The sequence below is a fragment of the Lithobates pipiens genome, unplaced genomic scaffold, assembly GCF_037356315.1.
Source record: "Lithobates pipiens isolate NorthernLeopardFrog02 unplaced genomic scaffold, aLitPip1_a1.2 Scaffold_27, whole genome shotgun sequence".
NCBI classification, from domain to species: Eukaryota; Metazoa; Chordata; class Amphibia; order Anura; family Ranidae; genus Lithobates; species Lithobates pipiens.
This window is the reverse complement of record NW_027507788.1, coordinates 26,463,741-26,480,553: the sequence shown is the minus strand read 5'-3', so window position 1 is coordinate 26,480,553 and position 16,813 is coordinate 26,463,741. Positions and strand designations below refer to the sequence as shown.

Below are 16,813 nucleotides of genomic sequence, written 5' to 3'. Positions count from 1 at the left end.
CTTCAAACAAGACTGCTGTTAGAAACTATAGAAAGACTTGTGTCTACTCTAGACTGAAGGTCTTCTTCAATGTTTCCAGTACCTCAGTCTAGTTTTATTTCTCCTAAAATGGATCATATAACTGATCACATCAGTTGTGTGCAAATCAATAGCCTCTCATCATCTGAATACATCTCTGTAAAGTCTCTGGGAAGTGCACAGACTGTGGTTCTGATGTTGTGAATCGCAATGTAGTACATACCTGCTCTAGGTGTCCATCTGTGGGACCTCTAATGCTTGGCTAAAGAACTGACTTGAACTTCTTCTTGCTCTCTTCTTAAAGTTTGTTCCTTCTTTTCACCTGTAGCTCTGCTACCTGCACGTGGAGATCTTGAGAAACCTCACTGCCAAAGAGGGAAAAAAGCTTTTCTTGGACTTCTACAATACGTTCCTCATGAAAGGAGCGGTGAGTATCAAGTTGTGGGGTGCATTGAAGATGGTTTCAACTATATTGAATGCCAAATTTTTAAACTGTTTTTGGATAGATTTAAAAATTGTTACAGTGGCCCTATGAGCACCTAAAAGGTTTAAATAGTAGGTGTCTGTTAAGGAGAGGTTCGGAATGGGGAAGAAAGGGAATTTAAGTGACTTTGAGCATGGCATGGTTGTTGGTGCCAGACGGGCTGGTCTGAGTAGTTCAAAAACTGCCCATCTACTGGAATTTTCATGCACAACCATCCCCTAAGGGTTTTTCAGAGACTGATCCGAAAAAGAGAAAATATCCAGTGAGTGGAAGTTGTGTTGATGTCAGAGAAGAATGGGTAGATTGATTTAAGATGAAAGAGAGGCAACAGCAACTCAAATAATCACTCGTTACAACCAAGGTAGGCAGATTACCATCTCTGAACACACAACACCTTAAAGCAGGTAGGCTACAGCAGCGGAAGACCACATCGGGTCCCAATCCTGTCAGCTAAGAACAGGAAACCGAAGACAGAATTTGCACAGGGTTACCAAAATTGGACAATAAAAGATTGGGAAAACGTTGCCTGGTCTGAGTCTCGATTTGAGCTGCAACATTCAGATGGTAGAATCAGAATTTTGCATAAACAACATGAAAGCATGGATCCATCCTGCCTTGTATCAATGGTTCGGGCTGGTGGGGGGGGGGGATATTTTCTTGGCACATATTGGGCCCCTTAGTACCAATTGAGCATCATTTAAACGCCACAGTCTACCTGAGTATTGTTGCTGACCATGTCCATCCCTTCATGACTACAGTGTACCCATCTTCTGATGGCTACATTCAGCAGGATAATACACCATGTCAGAAATCATCTCACCACTGGTTTCTTAAACAAGACGATGAGGTCACCGTACTCCAATGGCCTCCACACTCACCAGATCTCATCCAATAGAGCACCTTTGGGATGTAGTGGAACTGGACATTCTCCTCATGGATGTGCAACTGACAAATCTGCAGCGACTGTGTGATGCTATCATGTCACTATGGACCAAAATCTGAGAAATGTTTCTAACACCTTGTTAAATCTATGCCACAAAGAATTAAGGCAGTTCTGAAGGCAAAAGGGGGTCCAACCCTGTACTAGCAAGATGTACCTAATAAAGTGGCAAGTGAGTGTATAAAACTTAGTTTGGCAAAAAAAAATGCAGAAACTTTTTGAAGAACCCCCATGTATACAGTGCCTTGCGAAAGTATTCGGCCCCCTTGAACTTTTCAACCTTTTGCCATATTTTGGGCTTCAAACATAAAGATATAACATTTTTACTTTTTGTGAAGAATCACCAACAAGTGGGACACAACTGTGAAGTGGAACGAAATCTATTGGATTTTTGAAACTTTTTTAACTAATAAAAAAATGAAAAGTGGGGTGTGCAAAATTATTCGGCCCCTTTACTTTCAGTGCAGCAAACTCACTCCAGAAGTTCAGCGAGGATCTCTGAATGATCCAATGTCCTAAATGACTGATGGTGATAAATAGAATCCACCTGTGTGTAATCAAGTCTCTGTATAAATGCACCTGCTCTGTGATAGTCTCAGGGTTCTGTTGAAAGCGCAGAGAGCATCATGAAGACCAAGGAACACACCAGGCAGGTCCGTAATACTGTTGTGGAGAAGTTTAAAGCTGGATTTGGATACAAAAAGATTTCCCAAGCTTTAAACATCCCAAGGAGCACTGTGCAAGCGATCATTTTGAAATGGAAGGAGTATCAGACCACTGCAAATCTACCAAGACCTGGCCGTCCCTCTAAACTTTCAGCTCAGACAAGGAGAAGACTGATCAGAGATGCAGCCAAGAGGCCCATGATCACTCTGGATGAACTGCAGAGAACTACAGCTGAGGTGGGAGAGTCTGTCCATAGGACAACAATCAGTCGTACACTGCACAAATCTGGCCTTTATGGAAGAGTGGCAAGAAGAAAGCCATTTCTCAAAAATATCCATAAAAAGTCTCGTCTAAAGTTTGCCACAAGCCAGCTGGGAGACACACCAATCATGTGGAAGAAGGTGCTCTGGTCAGATGAAACCAAAATCAAACTTTTTGCCCACAATGCAAAACGATATGTTTGGCGTAAAAGCAACACAGCTCATCACCCTCAACACACTATCCCCACTGTCAAACATGGTGGTGGGAGCATCATGGTTTGGACCTGCTTTTCTTCAGCAGGGACAGGGAAGATGGTTAAAATTGAGGGGAAGATGGATGCAGCCAAATACAGGACCATTCTGGATGAAAACCTGTTGGAGTCTGCAAAAGACCTGAAACTGGGACAGAGATTTATCTTCCAACAAGACAATGATCCCAAACATACAGCAAAATCTACAAAGGAATGGTTCACAAATAAACGTATCCAGGTGTTAGAATGGCCAAGTCAAAGTCCAGACCTGAATCCAATCGAGAATCTGTGGAAAGAGCTGAAAACTGCTGTTCACAAACGCTCTCCATCCAACCTCACTGAGCTCGAGCTGTTTTGCAAGGAAGAATGGGCAAGAATTTCAGTCTCTCGATGTGCAAAACTGATAGAGACATACCCCAAGCGACTTGCAGCTGTAATCGCAGCAAAAGGTGACTCTACAAAGTATTAACGCAAGGGGGCCGAATAATTTTGCACGCCCCACTTTTCATTTTTTTATTAGTTAAAAAAGTTTCAAAAATCCAATAGATTTCGTTCCACTTCACAATTATGTCCCACTTGTTGGTGATTCTTCACAAAAAATAAAAATTGTATATCTTTATGTTTGAAGCCTGAAATGTGGCAAAAGGTTGAAAAGTTCAAGGGGGCCGAATACTTTCGCAAGGCACTGTACATACTGTAAAACTTCAGTGCTAGATTATCCATCTTGTGTACTCTAAAGCCCCATAAGCACTATCAGATTTTCTGCTGATTTTCGTCTTCAGATTTACCAAAACCATGTAGTAGAAGGGCCTGCCTGATTGCATACAAATTGAAACTCCTAAAGTTTGACCTCATATTATATGGTTTTGGTAAATCTGAAGAAAAAAATCAGCAGAAAATCTGATAGTGTGTATGGGGCTTTACTCGCGTCTTGTTCCTTTTGTCTAAGGATGGAAAGTGTGATATACTAGCCCTCATATACATGAAATACGGTGTAGAGCTATCCTTGCTATGCAGATCCAGAAAGAGTTGTATGTACTGGTCCCACATTGGCAGCATCTTTTACAGGTAATCAGAATACAATCTGCTTTACAGTTTAGGAACCAGCATTAATGACAAGTTCAAAGTGTAGGCATGCAACCCAAATTCTCCATACTCAAACTTTATTGCTCGAAGTTCATCACACCTCTCATTTAACACCACTGCTCCTGTGTTTCGCCCTCCTTTGCCTATGCCCTTTGGGAGGATAAAACGCATTGAGAGAGGTGCAGAGTCTGGCAGGAGCCATAAAATGTGCTGTATATGGGAAATGGGTTGCTTGGCCTTACTCCTCATTCCATGGAGAGGATGGACCCTATTTAGAGGACTCAGGTGAGAGCTGCCTGGAGTGGTGTCAGTCTTGCATTAATGTAGAAGGCATGTGCTGAAGTTTGCTCCATGTGCATATTGGCACATGGAGTTTATACCAACTGGGCAAAGAAATGGAGGAAAGCAGTTCAGTGGTTGCTGTTAATGGGCATGGTTGCTGTTTGTTCTGTCCAACTGGGTGCGCTTTTTCCTGTACATCCCGTAGAATGTCTGAGGGCAAACGGCAGCCGCAGAGTAAATCTCTTACAGCATTGTTGATGAGTGACTCAACATTCCTGAATGTCTGCAGCTCTCAGCTGAACAGGAATTGCTATGAGCTCCTGTGATGACAATGAATATTTCTTTTTTTTTCCCCTCCACTTAGGTCATGCGTGTCCAAATCCCAAACAGTGTCTCCTTTGAACTGGGTGAGTTCTGTTGCTCTATACTTCCAGTCCAGTGGTTCCATGAAATCTGTATAAATTGTAGAAAATAATTCTGATTGTGAACTTTATGAATGTATATGGAAGCTCCGAAGGCCTGTGCTAATGGCAGCTGCAGAGTGCTGAAGATCCCAGGAACTGGCAGCTCCTTGCTTTGATCACTCAGTGGGAAGCTAAATCCGTAAAAATGCTTTTCATTCAACTAATTTGTGCTTGTCCTTTGATGTAATGAGCGGTGTGCACCTCTTTTTTTTAAGAAACTAGAGTATTATCCCAGTGATAGAGGTTACTTCAAAGGCTTGTAAAAAAATTAAGCCTATCCTTCACTGTGAATGCAACATCAATCTATAGGGCCATGACATTGCTGAGAGTGCAGCTTAGCCATTCACTGCAGACCAATGACATCCCCCGGTATGCAGCCTATCCATTCACTGGAGACCAATGACATCCCCCGGTATGCAGCCTATCCATTCACTGGAGACCAATGACATCCCCCGGTATGCAGCCTATCCATTCACTGGAGACCAATGACATCCCCCGGTATGCAGCCTATCCATTCACTGGAGACCAATGACATCCCTCAGTATGCAGCCTATCCATTCACTGGAGACCAATGACATCCCCCGGTATGCAGCCTATCCATTCACTGGAGACCAATGACATCCCCCGGTATGCAGCCTATCCATTCACTGGAGACCAATGACATCCCCCGGTATGCAGCCTATCCATTCACTGGAGACCAATGACATCCCCCGGTATGCAGCCTATCCATTCACTGGAGACCAATGACATCCCCCGGTATGCAGCTTATCCATTCACTGGAGACCAATGACATCTCCTGGTATGCAGCCTATCCATTCACTAGAGATTGATCACATCACTCAGTATGCAGCCTATCCATTCACTAGAAACTAAGTAGAGGGTTAAACACTGTAAGAGCGGCAAGGATGTGGAATTCCCTTCAACAGGCGGTGGTCTCATCGGGGGGCATTGGTAGTTTCAATTAACTATTAGATAAGTACCTGAGCGACCGCAACATACAGGGATATACAATGTAATACTGACATATAATCACACACATAGGTTGTACTTGATGGACTTGTGTCTTTTTTCCAACCTCACCTACTATGTAACTATGACTAGCACCCCTGCTAGTGGAAGAACTAGCACCCCTGCTGTTAGATGTCGCTAGAGACTAATGACATCCTTCAGTATGCAGCCTATGTCTATCCATTCACTAGAGACCAATGACATCCCTCAGTATGCAGCCTATCCATTTAGATGAGACCAGTGACATCACTTGGTATGCCACCTATCTATCACCTAGAGACCAGTGACATCCCTCAGTATGCACCAAATGCATTCTCTAGAGATAAGTGGCATCACTCATTTTTTACTAGTGGTGTTTCTCAACTCCAGTCCTCAAGGCGCCCCAACAGGTCATGTTTTCAGAATTTCCCACAGATAAAACAGCTGTTGTAGTTACTAAGGCAGTGAAACTGATCAAATTACCTGTGCAAAATAATGGAGAGCCTGAAAACATGACCTGTTGGGGCACCTTGAGGACTGGAGTTGAGAAAAGCTGCACTAGAGACTAGTGACATCACTTGGTATGCCACCTATCCAATCACATGAGACTAGTGACATCACTCGGTATGCCACCTGTCTATCACCTAGAGACCAGTGACATCCTTTAGTATGCAGTGCATGTATTCATTGGAGGCTATTAACATCTCTCTGCATTCAGCCTATCTGTTCACTAGAGACCGATGACACCAAAGGGTAGGCAGCCGATTATCAAAAACCAGTAACATCACTCAGTATGCTGGCCGTTCATTAGTGACCAGTGGCATCACTTGGTATTTAGCCTATCTGTTTACGTAAAAACCAGTGGCACTACTCAGTGTTCGACCTATTCATTCATTCATTCATTCATAAGTGGCCAGTGACATCACTCAGTATTCAGCATATGCATTCACTAAAATGGTAGTCTCCAAATTGTGGCCCGAGGGCCAGATGGGCCTTTGCTTGGTATTTATCTGGCCCTTGGGGGCATTGTTCCTAACACTGATATTAAGCACTATTCCTTTTACTGACACCAATAATTAGGCACCATTCTTTCCCCGGGGGGTGCTAGTCCTTCCACTGACGCCAACAGCGGGGGGTGCTAGTCCTTCCACTGACGCCAACAGCGGGGGGTGCTAGTCCTTCCACTGACGCCAACAGGGGGGGGTGCTAGTCCTTCCACTGACGCCAACAGCGGGGGGTGCTAGTCCTTCCACTGACGCCAACAGCGGGGGGTGCTAGTCCTTCCACTGACGCCAACAGCGGGGGGTGCTAGTCCTTCCACTGACGCCAACAGCGGGGGGTGCTAGTCCTTCCACTGACGCCAACAGCGGGGGGTGGTAGTCCTTCCACTGACGCCAACATCGGGGGGTGCTAGTCCTTCCCCTGACGCCAACAGCGGGGGGGGCTAGTCCTTCCACTGACGCCAACAGCGGGGGGGTGGTAGTCCTTCCACTGACGCCAACAGCGGGGGGGTGGTAGTCCTTCCACTGACGCCAACAGCGGGGGGGGTGCTAGTCCTTCCACTGACGCCAACATCGGGGGGGTGCTAGTCCTTCCACTGACGCCAACATCGGGGGGGGTGCTAGTCCTTCCACTGACGCCAACATCGGGGGGGTGCTAGTCCTTCCACTGACGCCAACATCGGGGGGGTGCTAGTCCTTCCGCTGACGTCAACATCGGGGGGGTGCTAGTCCTTCCGCTGACGCCAACATCGGGGGGGTGCTAGTCCTTCCGCTGACGCCAACATCGGGGGGTGCTAGTCCTTCCACTGACGCCAACAGCAGGGGCACTATTCCTCCATCTATTAACCACTGGCGCTTGGTATTTATCTGGCCCTTGGGGGCATTGTTCCTAACACTGATCTTAAGCACTATTCCTTTTACTGACACCAACAATTAGGCACCATTCTTTCCCCGGGGGGTGCTAGTCCTTCCACTGACGCTAACAGCGGGGGGGTGCTTGTCCTTCCACTGACGCCAACAGCGGGGGTGCTAGTCCTTCCACTGACGCCAACAGCGGGGGGGGTGCTAGTCCTTCCACTGACGCCAACAGCGGGGGGGTGCTTGTCCTTCCACTGACGCCAACAGCGGGGGGTGCTTGTCCTTCCACTGACGCCAACAGCGGGGGTGCTAGTCCTTCCACTGACGCCAACAGCGGGGGGGGTGCTAGTCCTTCCACTGACGCCAACAGCGGGGGTGCTAGTCCTTCCACTGACGCCAACAGCGGGGGGGGGTGCTAGTCCTTCCACTGACGCCAACAGCGGGGGGGTGCTAGTCCTTCCACTGACGCCAACAGCAGGGGCACTATTCCTCCATCTATTAACCACTGGCGCTATGTAATTTATTTTCTCTCACTAACCACTAAGCCTTATGCCGCGTACACACGAGCAGACTGTATGGCGTACTTAGTCCGTCATACAATCCGACGGACAGTCCGTCATACTTTCCACTGAACGGACTTGACCACACACGGATACCCAAACAGTCCGACGAAAGCTTGTGCGATGACGTGTACAGCACGTACGACGGGACTAGAAATAGGAAGTCCAATACACAGCAAAGCACCCTTCCGCCGTGTAAATCCTTTCTGGGCATGCGCCATTCTTAGTCCGTCCGACTAGCATACTGACGAGAGGATTGTCCGCTGAAACCAAAGTATGACGGACAGAATTTCGAAAAATCCGAAATTCTTAGTACACCGGACTGCACGCTGAAAAAGTCCGCTGAAGCCCACACACGAGCGGACTGTCCGCTGAAATGTGTTTCGACGGACTAAGTACGCCATACAGTCCGCCCGTGTGTACGCGGCATTAGACAATGTCTACTCCCACCAGCCGCAGTCCAGCTTCCCTAAAGTCTTTTTGTTTAGAAAGTTTTGAGACCCCTCCAATAGCGGATAATGACATCACTCAGTACTGAGCCTATCCATCCTTTATAAACTAGCAACATTACTTAGTGTGTATATCCTATCCATTCACTAGAGACCAGTGACATCACTCACTATGCAAATTGCCTATTAATAAGAAACCAGTGACATCACCTGGCCATTGACTAGGGAGCAGTGACATCAGTGAGTGTACAGCCTATCCATTTATTATATACCAGTGTAAGTTACCATTTACTTTGCTGCCACCTCCAAGTATTAAAAGCACAATTTAACTCTGTCCTTGGGAAACTTTTTTTTTTATAATTTTAGGGTGGCGCTAGCCGTTGCTTTTATTTTTTTTTTTTTGCTACTGAGCCTTTCTTATTGTAAACAATTCAGGGTAATTTAGTAGGAAGTTCCCTGCTACTCATATTTCCTCCTCTTATGTCACTTTGGTCTCTTCCGCTTTGATCTTTTGTGCCATTTGTAACCAGTTCAGCAGAAAGTCAGCTCTTTCATGTATCAATGCTCCTGCAGCAGAAGCCGCTGCGTCCCTGCGGTGAGAACAAACTGTGTGTAGTGTTCTTGTTGCTGCACAAAGGCAAATCACTTCCTGCAGAGATGTTGTGAAGCTGATAAAAGTGAGCGCATGGTTTTCCTGTCCCCTCCCGCTGGTAGAGGTGACCACAATTTTCTCTGCTGCTCTGTCACCCTCTCCTGGCCACAAAGGGTAATGCACGCATACATGAATTAGCATTCAGTCCATTAAAGTGGAACTTTAGTCAGAAAATTCAATCCTGCTAGCTCACCTCCTGCTGGCCCCTTTTGCAGGTATAGCTATATAAAACGTTAAAATAGGGTGCCTATACTGTTTAAAATCCAGTAATACCTTGTCTCACCCTGCTCTGCACATGCTCAGTTGCTCTCTATTTTTAGGCACTACTGAATTTGTTCTATTGCTAATGAACTTTATTTTATCAAGTCGTTATGGGTAAAGTTCCGCTTTAAAAAGAAACTTTGCCCAACTTTACCCATAACAACTTGATAAAAAATTATTTTCTTTAGCAAGGAACAATACATTCCACGTTATGCTACCAAAATGAGTGTGTGCTGTAAATTGGAGAACTAAACCCATTGATTTAATGGTTTCAAAAAGCAGTTGCATTCCCTGAATGCCGGAATTGCTAATTGTCACATTTGCTTGTGTCCGCAACCAAACCGTCAAACCATCAATGGCTGTTATAGCTGATCACATATGTAGCGCCATGGCAGTTACAGATCAAACAGAAGCAGCTTCCTTGGCTGTAAAGGATAGGGGGGCTTCATTACGCTTTTAAAGTAGTTGTATACCCGCTGACACTTTTTTTGTTTTTTTATACCCCTGTAAGGCAAAAGGCATAATAAACTTGTATGCACAGCATACTAGCTCATTATAAAATACTTACCTTCAGGGGCGGACTGACAACTCATGGGGCCCCCGGGCAGTAGGAGATAATGGGGCCACTCAGTATATACACACACACACACACACAGAATACACACACACACAGAATACACACACACACACTGAAAAGGTAATGGAGAGACGGGGCAGCTATAATCTTGGGATTTTTAAATAAACACAGATTTTTACATACTGTCCCTGGTTTTATTGAGGCTGGCAACCCTGATGGGGCCCCTTAGTGGCATGGGGCCCTCGGGCAGTGCCCGAGTGCCCGAATGGTCAGTCCGCCCCTGCTTACTTTAGAATGAAGCATCGGTATCTCACCTGCTCCACGCCGAAGTAGTGGACATGTTGCCTCGGCATGTCTTCTGTGTATCGTGGCTCCAGCGATGTGAGCGTCTGGAGCCGCAATGTCATCACTCCCGCGCGTGTGCGTGGGAGACTTCTTTATGGCAAGGTCCAGCGTTCTGATGGGCTTTCAGCCAAGAATCCCCTGTGCACATTGCAAGGGGAATATCTCCTAAACCATACAGGTTTAGGAGATATTTTTTGTACCTACAGGTAAGCCTTATTATGGGCTTACCTGTAGGTAAAAGTAAAAAATTTGACTATACAACCAGTTTAAGGCTGTCAGCAGATCAGCCTCTTCAAATTCGGCACAGTACCTAAAATTACAGAGTAACTGAGCATGTGCAGAGCAGGGTGAGAAGCATAAAGGAACACAAATATTGGCGCTGAGGACGCTGGATGAAAAGGGCATAACAAATGGCTTAAGCAAAGAAAGCAATAAAGTCAGTCAATGGTGGTAAACGTCTCTGGTGATGAGCAGTGGCGGCCCATCCATTGAGGGCGCATGGGTGCCACCTCCCCTATCCATGTTCCCCTTGCAACTTGCAGGATGCCGGGCGCATGAATTCCAGCAGGGGGGGCTCTAATAGGCTTCAAAATATGGTGGGCTTGGGACGCAGAGAGCGCGCTCACAGCCCACCCAGGTGTGTAAGAATAGTGAATGAATACTTGCTATTCTAACGCTAATCCTCCTCCAGGCCAATCAGGAAGCAGGTCTGAGACCCATCACCCGATTGGTTGAAAGTACAGGGGATCCTGTTGAGCGCCTAGGAGGAGAAGACTAACGGAAACCACGTGATAGTGGTGAAGGCAGAGCAGGAGCTGCTGCCCACAGCCCGCCACACGCCACCTAGATGGGGTAAGTGCCGGACCGACTGGCGGGCAGTTAAGTGCCGCCGGCCACCCAAGGGGGTGGTTGTTTGCCACCCCCCCCCCCCCCCCAAAAAAAACACCAGCCACCACTGGGGATGAGATATCTGGTGCTTTATGGCTGCTGGCTTCTGAAAGAAGAAGTGCATAAAAACAAAAGAAAAGAGAAGCGCCATCTAAGTGCAGCAATGTAAAAACGTAATATTTTACATATACCTTCAAAAGGGGCCAGACTGAAGTGAATCTAGCAGGACTTAATTTTCTGAGTAAAAATCCACTTTAAACTTGATTTGAGTTAACACTGTACATTTAAAATCTTGTTTCTCTTTAACCACTTGCTGACCAGCCACCTTCATTATACTGTGTCAGGTCGGCTCATTCCCGTGAATCGCCGTAGCTGTACGTTTATCAGCTGTAGCAGGCACGCCCGTTGCACAGCGGGGGGAGCTGATGTGCGTGGCTGGCGATGTCCTCTGGCCACCCGCGATCGCTCCACAGAGAGCCAGAACGGGGATCTGTCAATGTAAACAAACAGATCCCCGTTCTGACAGGGAAGTACAGAGTGATCGCTGTTCCTAGTGATTGGAACGGTGATCTCCCTGTACTCGCAATCAGTCCCCTCCCCCCACAGTTAGAAACACCTCCCAGGGAACACATTTAACCCCTCGATCACCACCAGTGTTAACCCCTTCCCTGCCAGTGTCATTTATACAGTAATCAGTGCATTTTTATAGCACTGATCGCTGTATAAATGTCACTGGTTCCAAAAAAAAGTGTCCGATCTGTCTGCTGCAATGTCACAATCCCGCAAAAAATCACCGCCATTACTAGTAAAAAAAAAAAAAAAATGAAAATAAAAATTCCATAAATCTATCCACTATTTTGTAGATGCTATAATTTTTGCGCAAATCAATCCATATACGCTTATTGCGTTTTTGGGGGTTTTTTTTGTTTTTTTTTGTTTGTTTGTTTTTTTTTTTTTTTTTAAGAATACATATTGGCCTAAACGAACAAAGAAATGTATCTTTTTTTTTTTTGGGGGGGGGTATTATAGCAAAAGTAAAATATATAATATATCATTTCAAAATTGTTGGTCCTTTTCGGTTTATAGTGCAAAAAAAATAAAAAATATCGCAGATCAAATACCAAAAGAAAGCTCAATTTGTGGGGAAAAAAGGATGTCAATTTTGTTTGGGTACAGCGTCCGCACAATTGTCAGTTAACCACTTTAGCCCGGAAGATTTTACCTCCTTGCGCAAAAGTTATAGTCTACAAAACAGGGGATATTTTTATTAGTAATCGCAGCGATCTGCAATTTTTATCGTGTCTGCGACATTATGGCGGGCACATCGGACACTTTTGACACTATTTTGGGACCATTGTCATTAATACAGCGATCCGTGCTATAAAAATGCACTACATACTGTGTAAATGACACTGGCAGGGAAGGGGGTTAAATACTAGGGGGCGATGAAGGGGTTAAGTGTGTCCTAGGGAGTGATTCTAACTGTGGGGGGGGTGGGGTGGGCTTCCACTCGCATGACAGCGATCATTGCTCCCGATGACAGCAGTGATCTGTTATGTCACAAGTCTGAACAGGGAAATGCCTTGTTTACCTATTCACTTCCCCCGTTCTGCGGCTCCATGACATGATGGCCAGGAGACTGGCGGACATCTAGTCCGCAGGCACGGTCACGCTGTACATGGCGTGTGCGTGGGCCCGCTAGCCCCGCCATTTAAAGGGGACGTACAGGTACGTCCATTTGCCCACTGCTGCCATTGTGCCGACGTATATCGGCGTGCAGCGGAAAGTGGTTAAAATGGAGCAGTGCCTTATCGCAAAAAGTGGCCTGGTCATTAAAGGGGAAAATCTTCCGGTCCTTAAGTGGTTAAATCCTGTATTATTATAATAATAATAATAATAATACATTCTAAGTAACATATTGGGGAAGATTTTATTAAAACTTGTGCACACAATCTGGTGCAGCTCTGCATAGTAACCAATCAGCTTCTAACTTTTTGCTTTAATTAGGCTTTGACAATAAAAGCTGGAAGCTGATTTGCTAAAACGAGTGCAGCTGTGCATAGTAACCAGTTTGCCGCACTCTGTGTGCTCAATAACGACCATTTATAATTAATTAGAAATCATTGTGGTACATCAGCTGATGTATAATTTAAGTTGACCTATTTATTTTTTTCTGAAAAAGTGATCCAACCCTTCATAAAGCCCAGAAGTGTCGGTGCCGACAAGCACTCCTCTCTTTCTTTATTTCACACCCTGCGCAGGAACATCGCGAATTGGAATAACATTAGATGTGGTTGCAACTCTGACATTTTTGCTTCAACGTTCCTAGCCTGTCCTTTTGTAACATAATGGCAGACTCGGCTTTGGGTTACATATAGAAACATGACTTTGCAAACATGTCTACTCTATTGTCGCAGATCGGACAAGGCCCGACCTCATTCCTGACGACACGCTGAAGAAGTATCTCCAGGAAATTCAGGCGTACCAGTTTCCGGAGATTTGCAGACAGCTGGAAGATTTCAGGTAATCTCTTTATGTTACAGATGTGGAAATTGGTTTCCTTTGTATCTCTTGTGCAGCTTTTGTAAAGGGAACCTATGAGGGATTCTTCATGGAAGATTCTATATCAGGGATATGCAATTAGCGGACCTCCAGCTGTTGCAGAACTACAAGTCCCATTAGGCTTTGACAGCCACAAGCATGACACCCAGAGGCAGAGGAATGATGGGACTTGTAGTTTTGCAACAGCTGGAGGTTCGCTAATTGCATATCCTTGTTCTATATGATGGGCAACCAGCTAGATATATACCCATACCATGTGCAAAGTCATCAGCACTCCCAAATAATGTTTCTTGTTTTTTTACTATGAACACCGTGTCACATAAGACATTAGTAGAAGATGTTTTAGGGCCCTTTTTCCCAGCTTCCCAATCACATTTGTAGCAATGCGAAGGGAAATCCACCCCCCACCCTCCTGTCGCCACTTGTGATGGTTCCTGGGCTCCCCTGTTCCTCCAGGACGGCGGGAGACAGTCAGGAGAGTTTCCCACAGAGGAAATGGAGGAACATCCGTTTTCTGCAGTGGCGGCCCACCCATTAGGGGTGCATGGGCGCTGTCCCCTGGAGCGCAGAGCATTGCGCTCGGAGTAGACCCAGGTGTGTTAGGAAAGCAAATGAATATTCACTTTTCTATCACTGAACCGCCTCTCATACTAGAGACTCATACCCATACTAGACTCCTGGGTCTAATACCCATCACCTGATTGGCTGAAGGCACAGGCGCTCTGATTGGACACCTAGCTGGAAGGAAGAAGAGACAAATGGAGGAGACAGGAGCTGCCGCCTGACCCACTGCTCATCCCACATAAGTCAGAGAGCAGGCGGGTGGGGGGGTCACAGTGGCTGCATTTGATGGGCGCAGTGGCTGGATTTGTAAATGTCCATCTGAAGGTGGTCAAGTATTCCCCCATGGCAGTCTAAGCCTTGTCCCAGGGCATTGATTAAAATGGTACAAAGCAAAGGTACCCCATGTATAGTAAAGTGACCTTGTATAAGGCACCTAGCATAGCCCATAAGAACCCACCCCGGGGAAAGTCTTGTGACCCTTGCTTGGTGCCCAGTGAGGAGGGAAATATGGGGGGCATGACCACCACCCACAACCCTCTACCCCTTGCCTACAAGCAGTTAACCAAGCATGATCTGTGCTTGGTTAATTGCTTTGGGGAGCTGGAAAGATATCGGGGACCTTCGCCCCCTTTGTTTCGGTCTTCTCGCCTGCCTCTTCCCTTCTCCCTATTGCACATTTGCAAAAAGGTTTATATTTTTAAGAGTACCCCCTCACCCCCTTTTTTTTTTTTTTTTCCTAAAATACGTCCTTAATCCTCGCCTAGGCGAGGATGATGTACCCGGGCCCTTCGCATGCCGGGGTTACTTTGGGAGCCTTTCCATCTTTTTTGCACATGCATGAGATCCTGCTAACCCCCTCCTGAGATTTCTTCATTGCACATTCCCGGGAGTCAGTTTGCAGAATCTCACACATGTGCAGAATCGCCGCAAGGTGTCTGCCAGGTCCCATAAACCTGGCAAAGATCCCTACGTTGTGACTGCACATGTGCTGGATCTCCATTCAAGATGGTGGTGCAGGAGAAGAATAGTGTAGGAAGAACTTTCCCTGCAAGCGAGACAATGCTGGACTCCAATGGACTTGTAGGTATGTGGAATACGTACATAGCTTTTGGACAGAATGACCACTTGATTTGGTGTGCCCATTTGTTTGTTCCCTTTTTGGTGGGGACATGTCTGTTTTTTTTGTTTTTTTGCATTTTGGTAGCCACCAACTATTTTGTTTTCCTTCTCAGTGGCTGAATATACATACTACCAATCATTAACCTATCATTAATTTTGAGTGAACCTGGAAGCCTTCTACTTTTTTGGCTATAACGTTAATGGGAAACTCCATGGTGACCCTTGTGCTCTAAAAGCCTGAACCTCTTTCTCTGGGGGGTTTTCCACTTTCAGGAAATGTGATGATTATGGTCGTATTTACGCACTGTGATACATCCCCCTGATGAAGATTCATGTCAAGGATTAAAAATGCATTCGGGTTTTCAAATGCATTATTGTGTTTCACTGTGATTTTCATATATGCCTCTGAACCAGTCTAAATTATGCTTTTATATGCACCGTTTATTTTTATTTTTTATTTTTTTTGTTTTGTTTTTTTAAATCCTAATAATAAATTTTTTTTAATTTTGTCTGATTTTTTTTTTATTTTTTTATTTTTTTTTATGATGTCTTTAAAATCCCTATATTTTACTATCCTTCACTTTTTTACTATATGTGTAATTATTTATTTTTGATAGTAATGGTGGAATGCTTAGCACGCCACTGGCTTTGGAGACCTCTGAATAGCAGAAGAAGAAAAAAAAAAACCCCAGCGCAGATCCTGGTTGTGTGACCTAACAAATTAGAAGTTTTTTTTTTTTTTCTGGCTGTAGAGTTTTTCAGGCCAACTCAGAGGTATAAAAAAACTAACACAAGAGGGTGCCTCCATCTAGGTTTAGAATAAAAGACAATAAAAATGCACTCACTATTTAAAAGTGGATCAAGGCTTGTCATGTCTGCCCTGAAACATGTAGCCACACCCCTCCACTTCCTGTCATCGGCCAGTGAGGGTGCTGTTTGTAGCTGCAGCCATCTTGCTACTCCTGGAAGATGCTGTTGCTTATGTTCCATCCTCAAGCTTGACATCTCTACTTCCTTCAAGAACTCTGCTTAAATTAGCCACTTGCCTGCAGAACTCTGCAGTCTCAGTGTTACTACGGAGGTCTATATGGGTTTATGAGAAGCCTTAATACTCTTAACTAGTGAGTGTATTTTTATTGTCTTTCATTCTTTTTAATAATTTACTACACCTAGATGGAGGCGCCCTCTTGTCTTAGTTTTTTATATGTGCACTAGAATTTGAAGACCTAATCTGAGAGGAGTTGCATCCATTTTACCTGGTTTTCCCTTCCACTCTCCTGGCCCTCTTATGTGCCCTGTTAAATGACGGTTAGGTTCTAGTCAGCACAATAGCTTATTAATTTTCTTTGGTATCAATTTAGAGATGTACTATATTACCAAAAGTATTTAGAGTCTTAGTCCGTGGGGTTTACTATTGAGTTGGCCCACCCTTTGCGTTTTATAACCGCTTCAACTCTTCTGGGAAAGCTGTCCACAAGGTTTAGCAGTTTGTTTATGGGAATGTTTGACCATTCTTCCACAAGCGCATTTGTGAAGTCA

General features: G+C 45.2%; 1 protein-coding gene across 6 annotated transcripts in view; it reads left to right on the top strand.

Moving 5' to 3' along the window:
* Positions 1–16,813, top strand: part of ARHGEF1 (Rho guanine nucleotide exchange factor 1) — a 194,227-nt gene that overhangs the window by 97,905 nt on the left and 79,509 nt on the right. For all 6 annotated transcript variants that reach the window (XM_077456662.1, XM_077456660.1, XM_077456661.1 and 3 more), the window contains 3 exons: positions 347–445; positions 4,352–4,394; positions 13,447–13,552. In XM_077456662.1, coding sequence (XP_077312788.1) covers positions 347–445; positions 4,352–4,394; positions 13,447–13,552 — 248 coding nt within the window. The remainder of the gene's footprint in view (positions 1–346; positions 446–4,351; positions 4,395–13,446; positions 13,553–16,813) is intronic.